This window comes from Poecilia latipinna, unplaced genomic scaffold (genome assembly GCF_001443285.1).
Source record: "Poecilia latipinna isolate Pla-1442-1.1 unplaced genomic scaffold, P_latipinna-1.0 Scaffold4024, whole genome shotgun sequence".
NCBI classification, from domain to species: domain Eukaryota; kingdom Metazoa; phylum Chordata; class Actinopteri; order Cyprinodontiformes; family Poeciliidae; genus Poecilia; species Poecilia latipinna.
This window is the reverse complement of record NW_015116640.1, coordinates 21,450-31,921: the sequence shown is the minus strand read 5'-3', so window position 1 is coordinate 31,921 and position 10,472 is coordinate 21,450. Positions and strand designations below refer to the sequence as shown.

The window sequence follows — 10,472 nt, the reverse complement described above, 5'->3', positions numbered from 1 at the left end:
CCTAATCCTCTTCCGTATACTTCCCTCCATTAAAATAACACCTTTATGCCGAGACGATGCTCCTGATTTACTTTCCTGTGACTTAAACCTAACACTCAGAGAACGGCATCGCCGCCATACTGCCTTCCGAGTCTCTTAAGCGCAAACAGATGATTGCGCATTAAGCCGCAGGGATCACTGAACCTGCTGTACGTGGTCATGGCCCAGTTTTGTAACGACAATAAAGTCAGAGGCATGAAAAGGTCAGACACATAGATAGCGGATGCTGAGTCACTGAAAAGGCACGACCAGACATATTCCTGACAAGCCCGAGCGACGTACGGGCCAGTTGGGCTTTAAGGAATGAAGCCGCAACGCTTATTACGCTCGACGCTCTGTTATTCAAACAACAAAGGGAGTGCGACGCGAAACTGACTCGTGGAGGCAGGTAGTAAATTGGGCAGCAGTTAGATGAAGTATTTCGTTTGTCTCAAACACGAAGCCCGTCTCTCCACTGTAACTCAGAAGGGCTTTTGGCCACATGTGCAGCATTTACTCCTGTCTGCTTTCAGTTACAGCGCACATAAATCTTCCCCTTCCACCCCAAAACCCCCACAGGCCTTTCAAAAAAAAAAAAAAAAAAAAAAAATAAAAAAAATAAACAGAGAAAACGATCCAGGTTTGTTTTCATTTAGACACCTATTTTATCAATATCCATAAACGTTTATTAGTCTGGTACGTTTGTTCTTGCTCAGGTAGTAAAAAGAACTTCGTGACCTGAAGCACGGCGAGGATTCCTTCCAGGTGAGGTCTGGATGGCGATCCAAAGAGGGTGCTGTCTGCAGGATTTTTTTTCTCTTATGAACAGAGTGTGACCCTGCAGGTGTGTTAGATAATGCCGCTGTTTCAGATGTCAGGCGCTTTCGCTTAGTCCAGTTGTGCTGCATTCTGTAGGCGTCAAACAGCTGACAACAATTGCTGTCTGGCAGGTGATGTGCTTTTCTCTCACACCATCTAAAAGTTGAGGAAAACGGTGAGTTACTGGAAAGAGACGGCAATACGTGTTTCTAGGAATAAAAATCAGGTCTTGCTGCTAAGTCGGCCTGCCTCTTCAATTCTAGTAAATGCTCCAGGAAGTGAACAAAGGCAAATCTCTTCTAACATAAAATGTCCTCAGCAGGCAAATGTGTCGAGGGAAAATGCAGGAGATGCTTATTTCATTTGCGCTTCTATGGTTGGATTTGTTATTTCAGAAACATCTGCACACTGTAAGCACCTCAGCTCACATCTTTACACTTAACGTTTTGGTTCGCAGCACAATCGCATCGCTTGTCGTGTCATGCAAACTGTATTGTATTACGGCCAGAAACTTCTAGGTGTTTACAGTGACGCTGGAAGAAAAATCTTTCAGTGGCTAAATCAGATTTGAGAGGTGGGGAGGTTCTCCTTTCAGCATTACAATGGCCCTAAAGGCAGAAATCATATCTCTCGGTGCGATCTGCTGTGTACTTTACTGTAAAGGCTGTGTGGTGTAAATTTCCTCGCCTGTACCCACTGGAGTCCGCCGAGACGTCTCGGCGGACCTGAAATTTCTGGGTGCTAAATACTTCCGGTCAGAGTGTGGCACCAAACACGGCAGACAAAGAAAACGGCGGGTCGGATTACAAGCAGGAGAAGGAAAAACAAGAAGGGACACTTGTTTTAAGTAACACTGAAAGGAGAGATGTGCTGTTTTCACAGTGTGGATTATTTACCTCTCAAGTACGAGGTTGCAAAAACTGCAACGACGCTCGGTGACAAATCATCGTATCCTTCCTTTTCAGCTCTTTTGTTCTTCTCCTCTGTGTAGACGTTACAGAAGCTGCATTGCTATCATTATCTCCACCTAAGTGGCCGCAGAGAAAACTGTATAACATCTGAGCGTGACTGGGTCGCCAGCGTGAATGGTGGCTCATGCTCGCAGCTCCAGACGAGACAAAAGGTGGTTGATAAAAAGAAAGGAAACATCCTGCACTTTCCAAATCTGTTCTTCATTTTAGGGGTATCAAGGTAAGGTATGAGGCACAACTCTTTAAGATTTTTATTGATTAAAAAAACAAAAAAAACAAAAAACACAACAACTTGAAAACCATGTTTTCCTTTAACTTTACAGTTCTGAGCTACTCCTTATGTTGGCCCTGTCACATGAAATCTTAAGTAACACAGCGAAACGTGAAAAGAGTCGAAGCAACACGAATCCTTCAGCAAGACACTCCACCGTGTCTTTTTCTGTTTCTCGGTAAATTATGTTTCAAAGAGACAGTATTTATTTTTGCTTTAAACGTGTTGAGAAGGGAGTGTTACACATCTGCTGGTGCGGATTTAGAGCCAACATGATTTAAACCCCAGACATACAGAAGAAGGCCTGGGTATTTTATTACCAGGCCTAAACAAACGCCTCCTTACATACAGGCTCCTCTATAGGTAGGGAGCCAGTCACATGCATGGGGATATTCCAGACACGTGACCGATGGGATTTGTGACGGAAACAATTCTCCGTTTAAAGTCATCAGATTATGCGCCAAACAAGCCGTAAAAGGCATTTCTGTAGGGTTTTTGTAATTTATTTAAACATTCCACACAAACAAGTTTTTTTTTGTAGCTACACCCATTCAGATTGTAAAGCGAGACAAGCCTTACATAATACATAGTCTATATTTGACCACTGAGCTCCAGAGAACTCCAGCTATGCAACAACCGCCCCTCTTCTAGGTTACTGGGTGGGGGATTGGAGACCAGTGGAGCTCACATGGATACATGCGAGAAGGGACTGAGGTCCATTACTAAAAATACTCTCAAATCCAAATGGGGACAGTTGACCATACAGCCCCTAGCAAAAAAGTATTCATATCCCTTTGGCTTGGATTTCATACAAGACTAATACAAAGTAGTGTATGACTGTGAAGTGGAATGAAAGGAATGCCTGAGTTTCAACATATTTTAAAAATATATTCGGTAAGCGTGTGTAATGCCTGTGTACCCGGCCCCTCGGGTCAACACTTCTGTAAACCACTTTACAGCGCAACAACAACAACAACTGCAGTTCTTTTAGCTTATTTATGCATAGGGAGTTGTGTTTTTGACGTTCTCCTTTGTAGGATAGCTCCAGTTCAGTCAAAAAAGCTGGACTTTGACTGGGCCGTTCTAACGCGCGAGTATCCTTTGCTTCAGGATCGACCTGTCTTCGCCGCATCCACCTTTCCTGTCACGTCTGAAAAGGTTCCCAACACGCGGTGAAGGACAGCCTCACCGCATCATGACGGCGGTGGGGATGGTGGTTTTAGGGGAACTGGGGTCCTTATAAATTTCTTCCTCCTATGGCTTTCTTTTTGCCATCCACCCATAAAGGCTGGATTTATGGAACCAGTCAAAAATATTTGTCCCATCTTAGCTAGGAATTCTTTCATCTGTCCGTTCTGGTTGACAACCATTTTAGTTTGCTTTTCTTGACTGGTCTTGTCTCTTCCTTGGTTTTCATGCTGCTGTTTGTTTACTAATGTAAAATGTGGCCCTGGCTCCAGTAAAGGACAGCTGGATTTCAGCTGGGTGTTTTACTTATTAGATGCCTTCTGAAGGCAGCTGCTTGAATAGGATTTTATTTAGTAGCAGTAGAATAAATGACGGTGATAAAAAGGTAAAGTCCATTTTTTATTGATTTATTTTACTTTTTGTGAACCTTGCGTCCCTTCACTGCCACTTTGCATTTAACTGATTACTGCTGACTGATATATTATATAAGATCCCAATAAAATAAGAGGCAGTTTGTGGTTGTAATGTGATAAAGTGTACTTTTGCAAGCCACTGTATTTATAACTCCAGGTTTTATCAGTTAAGATACTGGCATCATGGTTATTATCTCAACAATCAGGCAACAGCAGTTGTTTTCTTTAATCTACTTCAGCAATTGCCAACACCAAATTTGCCAGCTTTTAGCTCAATTCTCTACTTTAATCTTATTTGACGGTGCCCTAGAAGGCGTTCACACAGGTTGCGGCGCTTCTACGCAGTGATACCACTTGAGTCTCTGCCATATTTTGATGTTTTTATGTTTTTCGGCATCTCCCTTATCTGTGCTCCAAAGCACTCCTGTAATAAATCAAGCAGGACGAGACGGGAGTCTGACGTCAGCAGCACGACTGCTTGCGTAATCTTGGCCCTCAAGTCCCATAGATTTGTCATATGGAGCAATCCGGCAAAGTAAACGGACTCTTATCGCACTCTTATTCTCTCTATGGATGGTTGGATCCATCATGTCCAGCCTGAAGGCTCCGCTCGGCCTCCGTCTGCCATGTTGGGCAGTCAGAGTTGAATTCAATAGAGATTCGGATCAGCTCGAATCAGTAAATGCCGGCTGCTACATTTGTTTTTCAGCTGTTCAAAAGCTTCACATGACGCACTATAACTATAGCAAACACTCAGTTTCCTTCAGTAACACGTCCGTCGGCGTCAAAATACGAGGGAGGGGGGAGAAAAAAAAAAAAAGAAGTCTTCTTGGGGGAATAATTCACTGAAATTGCAGGAAAGTTGACAGACGGGTAAGAAAATTACCTCCACAACTCATCCAGTGTGACAAACGCAGTGGTATCACAATTCATCACGGTGACACTTAAGCGCTCATTGTTTGTCAGTGTCAGTTTCCAGCCACGCTTTTACAACCTGCTGTGACGTCTGCTCGTGTCTGTGCGGCTGACAGAAAGAAGACTGCGCCGCTGCACCGGTGCACTTCCTCTCGCTGCTCAACAGCAGAAAAATGCAACACTAACGTCGTTTTACTTCTTAACTAACTAGGCGGAACAACACCGGTTCACTAAGGTAATTTAAAACTATTTACCAGAGACTGACGTCTTAAATTTGTTTGCTCACGGGCATCTCCGGTAAGAAAGTTGGTCTAATGTACAGTTTATTGAAGGTGTGTTTAAATACGGGCTTCCTCACCGCACCTACAAGGCTCACAGTCTTAGTTATTCTAGTTCCAGCAGGATGTCAACCTGCGGGATAAACAGAGCATCCAGCAGATTGCAGTACCTGCTTTAAATGGAGTAACGTGGGGGCGGTAAAGGATAGTTCAGGATTTTAAAGGTTAAGTTTTGTTCCAAGGTTTCAAGTCGTCCATTTCTGAGAATAATTGGTCACAGAGGCTGAAGACAAAAAGGCCCCCAGATCCAAATGGTAAATGGCCTGTAGTGTTTTATCTAGTCTAGAGGACTTCAAAGGGGGAGTCATTCACCCATTCATGCAGACATTCATGCTGCTGATGGTGGTATGCTACACTGTAGCCAGAGCAACAGCAGGCAAGGTGAGTGAAGTGCCTTGCTCAAGGACACAAAACCTGAGACGAGCTGAATGGGGCTTTGAGCCGGAAACCCAGATTACAGGACAAACTCCTACCTCCTGAGCGCCCAAACAGACTTTTACCGTACCAAAACAACGTCACATTTTGTGACAAAACCTTAGTCAAAAATATAGAAAACTCGCAAAATTGTGTATTTTTAATTTCTATTTTTGAAGATTAGGATAAAAAAAAAATAATCATGTTACAACAACAATTACTGCCTTGGGGTTTTCATTTGCGTTTCTGGGCACTGAAGCTAACTGCTAATCCAAGCCTTCTTTAAACAACTCCAAACTCAAAAACATCCCAGCAGGCAATGGATGACTGTTTTCTTAACCTTTAAACCATCGTCACGTGGTAGTTTTACTCAGAGGTCAATAACTATTTATACAGGAAATCGAAGCAGAACTCGGCGCTCCACCAACAAAATCTTTCTTTGAGAAAGTCTTACGACTGCAAACGCAGAAGAGAAATGAGTAAAATAAATGCAATGTGGTGAAAAAAAATCAACAAGTTTTCGTTTAGACCAATGTTTCTAACTTTTTATGCTGCCTTGTTTTCCTATTTGACACTCTGATCAGAAACGTTATGCATGTTCCTTTCTCAGTACGGGAAGGTCCCAGGGGGAACACTCTGTTTCCTGTGTAAATAACCATCCAGTGAAATTGTGATAATGAATGAAAAGTTTTGTAAAACAGAGTAATGATGTATTTGACCCTAGAGTTGATTCACAATAATAGAAATCCACTTTGGTCGTGGCCCATCAGAGATTAGCTGTCAGCTTCAGCTTTTAATCTGGATTTACATTAAATGAACTTGCAGAGAGTTATACAAAACTGCTCATAGCGTTTCAACAGTACGTCACTTTAAACCCTAAGATATAATTGTTTTTGCCAATTGAATAAACATCTTGCCTCTACATCAACAGCGCTCCCTCTTACACGAAGCTGTGAGGGAACGTGAGAATGTCAAAGGGGCTGACATTTATCTGCAGCCCGCCGCCCCCACCACCAAACGCTTTTAAAAAACTTTTCTCATCCCTGCTCAGGTAAGAGACGGCTCTTCTCCCAGAATGCACGAGTAGCGCGAGGGTGGTTATTTATAGTCGCATGACGCATGATGTGTCTCATGTGTGCTCGGCAGGACCCTCGGCTGGAGACGCCGCTTCCTGGCTCTTCAGCGGTCGTGGATGTTGTTGCCACAGAAACAGCGCGGTGTTGACATCACAGTGCTTCAAGTGATCTGCTGTGGAGACCAAAAAGCCAAAGCCTGATGATCACCGCCTGAGTCCTCGGAGGTTTGCGAGAAGCTGTTAGCCTCCAGCTGTGGACACAAGCTGAAACGTGCATGAAACACAGAAGAAGACAAACACACACACACACGCATACACACACACACACACACACACACACCCTTGTGTTTTGGAGAGAGGATAATGACGTGAACTGGCGCATGTGATTGTGTCTGTTTAATGGCTGCATTGCTGAAACAACACGGGATGAACTTTGGTCTGTTGTAAACATTTTACGGGCGTGTAAACATGCAGTGTGGAAATGTATGATGAGCTGATTGGGGGGGGGTGGACATTTTTAATTATTACCTTAAAAAGGGAAAATTCCCCACCTCTGCTGTTTGCTGGAATAAACAGAAACAATCCAAAGGCCCATCTCATCACTGAGGTAGTAATGTCTGCTATTGTGAGTAATGTCTATGATTGAGTCAGGACCATCATTATGAGACATTTAGGGTATTTAAGCCCGTAATAGGCTCCATTTAAGACGAGATGAGGCGTAAAGACAAAGGCAGGTCCGACCGCAGGCCAGTCACAGAAGACCAGAGACTCTGGACACTCAAGAAACGTGCAGACAAGCCCGCCTCAAACCGGTGCCACACTTACAGTTCCTGGGAGAAAAGCTCGCAAACGTTCTGTTTTCACCCCAGGAATGTCTTTGTAAAAGGCACCAAAGCTAATAAAACGCAACCTGCCACACAGAAAAAGAGGCAGAGCGGAGAAAACCGGGAGGGCAAAGAAAAGGTTATCTGACTGTGAGCAACACCGAGCAAATAAAATTAGTAGCCGTTTTGTGTGGGGAGTTTGTTTTGATGAATGGACGCATCAAAGTCTAAAAGGTCACAGGTTTCTACTGTACCTGTTAAGACATGCAAATCTCCCCATGGGAGATGTAAGCTGAGCCTCACGACAGATAAAGGACATTGAAACAATAAGAACATATCCATTCATCCATTACTTTTCTCTATTAATAAGTGGGTGAAAGAGGGAAACTCTAACAAACCTCTCGCCAGCAGCGCTCATTCTGGGGATCCAAACATGTTCTCTGGCCAGACGGGATGCGCAGCTCCTCCACTGGGTTCTGGACTCCTCCATCTCCTAGTTGGACACAAATCTGAGTTCAGGACATATCTTAATGTAAAAACTGCTGGTGGATCCTTTCAGTGTGGAGTAAAGTCCAGATCTATTTGGCTAAGAGTTAACTGTACCAAAGTCAGGTAAGACCAATCTCAAAAACTTAACAGTGCTTCATTAACCTTTGAAGCATTGTCACATTTTCATTAAGGATCTATTCAAATTAAAGCTGATAATTACTTGGGTGGGAAACTCAAAGTTATTTTGTTAATCACTTTTGGCTTCTCTGTAAATGACCATCCTATGCAAAATATAGCAGCGTCTCCATGAACTACTCGACTTTTCAAAGGTTCAAGCACTTTCAAGACATTAGATGTTTGCTTTTGGCCTTCTCTGACTCACTGTTTTCTTGATCTGGATTTGAAAATATACTAACTGCTTCTATTTTTTTTTTTATTTAATTTTTTTTTTTTAACAGAACCTCATTTCCAAAAATCCCAAATTATCTCTTTAATACGTGGCTTCTGGCCAGCCCTTATTATAAGCAGAAGTGGAGTTTGTATTTGCCGCAGGGTCGGCATGAGGCATCATTAGATTTGTGGCTGCAGAAGGTCCCGTCCTGACGTCAATTCTCCCATGACAGCAGCGGTCGTACATCACACTCGCAAATAACTTCAAAGTTGAACGTTCTGTTAACAGAGGCACAGCTTAAGGCCAAATTAATAATGCCAGCTGCTTGTGTATGAGTTTCAAGAGCGTTTCATGCATACGCTAACTGTTCATGAGTAGAGAAGTAAAAAAAATAATAAAAAAATTATAATCACAGATTTTATTGTGATTCTGATTCTGATGAATTTCCATATCATCCAACATAAAAAGTCCTATTGCTTGACAGCCCAAACATCTGGGGCTATCACATTTGAATTCATCTTAAAATAAAATCATCTTTTATTTTTTTACATAAATTTTTTTACTAAGCGACATTGTTTTTGTTTTTCTTCAGGGTTTTGTAAGCTGTTGCTCATTAGGCTTCGCATTCTGCCAATAATTTAAACAAACTTTAAAATACTTTCTTTCATTGTACTTGAGATGCAAAAAGAAGGAGAAACGACAAACCTTGTCTACAGCAAGTAAATTATTAACCGTTCACGCTTCAGTATATAAATTAAATAAGGAATTTGAGTCACTAATTAGCTGTATAGCAAGTTCTTTTCAAATCACAGAATGCAAAAGTGTTTCATCATAGAGTGATGAAACCCCCCCCCTCTCCCCCCTTTAAAACTTGCTCAGGCCCTCAAATAACTTTCGGCCGCCTCTGCTCCGAGCAGCTGCAGTCTTATCCCAGTTCTTACTTTTTTTTTTTTTATCAGACTCAAGTCAGACTCGGGCTCAGCTGTAGTCTGGGCCTGAGGTAATGCTCCTCGGGATCCCTGATGATCGGAGGGGAAAACTGTGCCAGCATGCAGCTGCTGCAGAGCAGAGGAGGAGGAGGAGCAGAAAGCTGTCACCGAACGTCAGAAGGAGGGTGTTCCCTGCATGCAGGACGTCCATAATCAATGACCAAACGCAGCAGCCAATCACTGCGGCCCATGCTAATAAGGAGGCTCTCTAAGCCTCCAGGACCTTCCTTATGAATCGGCGCTTTGCACAGTGACCGGATTTCAGCGGCACACAGGGCAGGAGGAAGCTGCTGATCTCGGTCAATCCTAAAACTTTCTTTCTCTCCACCGCGTCCAGTTTTTGAACCAGACCTGCTCCAGCCGCTGACCCGAGAGGAATACGCGGTGATCTTAGTGATTTTGGAAGAAGATTCTCTGGTTGTTAATTGTTTATTTAATATATATAATCTTTTTTTTTTTAATTCCATCCTTTTTTTTTGTTTGTTTGTTTTGTTTGTTTTTCATTTAAGTCGGGGGGGAAAAAAGTTGGGACTGAAATGTCTGGAGCTTTGGATCAGACTCGGAGGTTCTGTGTGTTGTCGTGGGATCAGGTGCAGCGTTTGGACTCGATCCTTGGGGAGGCTGTCCCCATCCACGGCCGAGGAAACTTCCCCACTCTGTCCGTGCAACCCCGACAGATCGTCCAGGTATGGTAATCCGACACTCCCAACTCTCTTTTTACATTTTATTTTAATTTCGAGCAGCGGCAGTAGGAAGATCTGTTTAGTTAAGTTTACAAACAACTAATTTAGTCCACTGAACCCCCTCCCCCCCTCAAAAACAACATATAATCTATTATTAAGCCTGCAAACTGAATACATTTGGCTGGAGCTTCAAATTTAAATGAATAATTTACAGTAACTTAGTTATTCGCTTTGAAAGTCCTCAACGACCCCTGGTGGTCTTTTATCACTCTTAGACACACCCAGAACTTAATTTCCTTTCTTTTTTAAAAAACTTTTTTTCATCTCAAGATGATCCTCAATTTAAGTACATTTAATTTAATAGAGATTAATTAGTTTTATTCCATGAGAACGAGCAAAATTCTCCAAGAATGTATTGAATGTATGGAGCTAGTATTTACATATTCTCTCTGTAAATTTCATTTGCATGGCCTATATGATCTAGAACAGTGTGATCAGATCACGTTTCGCCTCCCCTGATACTTAGGTTTGCGTTTAGCTGGAAAAGAAACTGCAGAGTTAGAATTTCAAAATGAACGGGTGGCTGTTACAGGACACTCCCCCCCCCCCCCCCCCAAACCCCCCTCTCTTTTTTTCTACTTTTTTTTCTTTTTCGCTTTTTTAGCAGGCACAAA

At 42.7% G+C, this 10,472-nt stretch overlaps 1 protein-coding gene and 2 long non-coding RNA genes across 4 annotated transcripts in view; 2 read left to right on the top strand and 1 right to left on the bottom strand.

Moving 5' to 3' along the window:
• Positions 1–669: 669 nt before the first annotated feature.
• Positions 670–1,822, bottom strand: LOC106942073 (uncharacterized). The gene is made up of 2 exons (XR_001423538.1): positions 1,734–1,822; positions 670–993 (listed from the first exon to the last, which is right to left on the bottom strand). It is a non-coding gene; the product is annotated as an uncharacterized LOC106942073 (long non-coding RNA).
• Positions 1,815–7,014, top strand: LOC106942072 (uncharacterized). Its single transcript, XR_001423537.1, has 3 exons — positions 1,815–2,028; positions 6,279–6,398; positions 6,494–7,014. It is a non-coding gene; the product is annotated as an uncharacterized LOC106942072 (long non-coding RNA).
• A 2,328-nt stretch (positions 7,015–9,342) lies between these two features.
• The window catches only part of LOC106942074 (protein FAM46A-like), a 9,904-nt gene continuing 8,774 nt past the window's right edge, over positions 9,343–10,472 (top strand). Inside the window, exons 1-2 of one of the 2 annotated variants that reach the window (XM_015025250.1) lie at positions 9,343–9,508; positions 9,625–9,801. In XM_015025250.1, coding sequence (XP_014880736.1) covers positions 9,652–9,801 — 150 coding nt within the window. In that variant the 5' untranslated portion in view covers positions 9,343–9,508; positions 9,625–9,651. Of the gene's footprint in view, positions 9,802–10,472 lie in introns of both variants that reach the window. The other variant, XM_015025249.1, reaches the window with a different exon arrangement.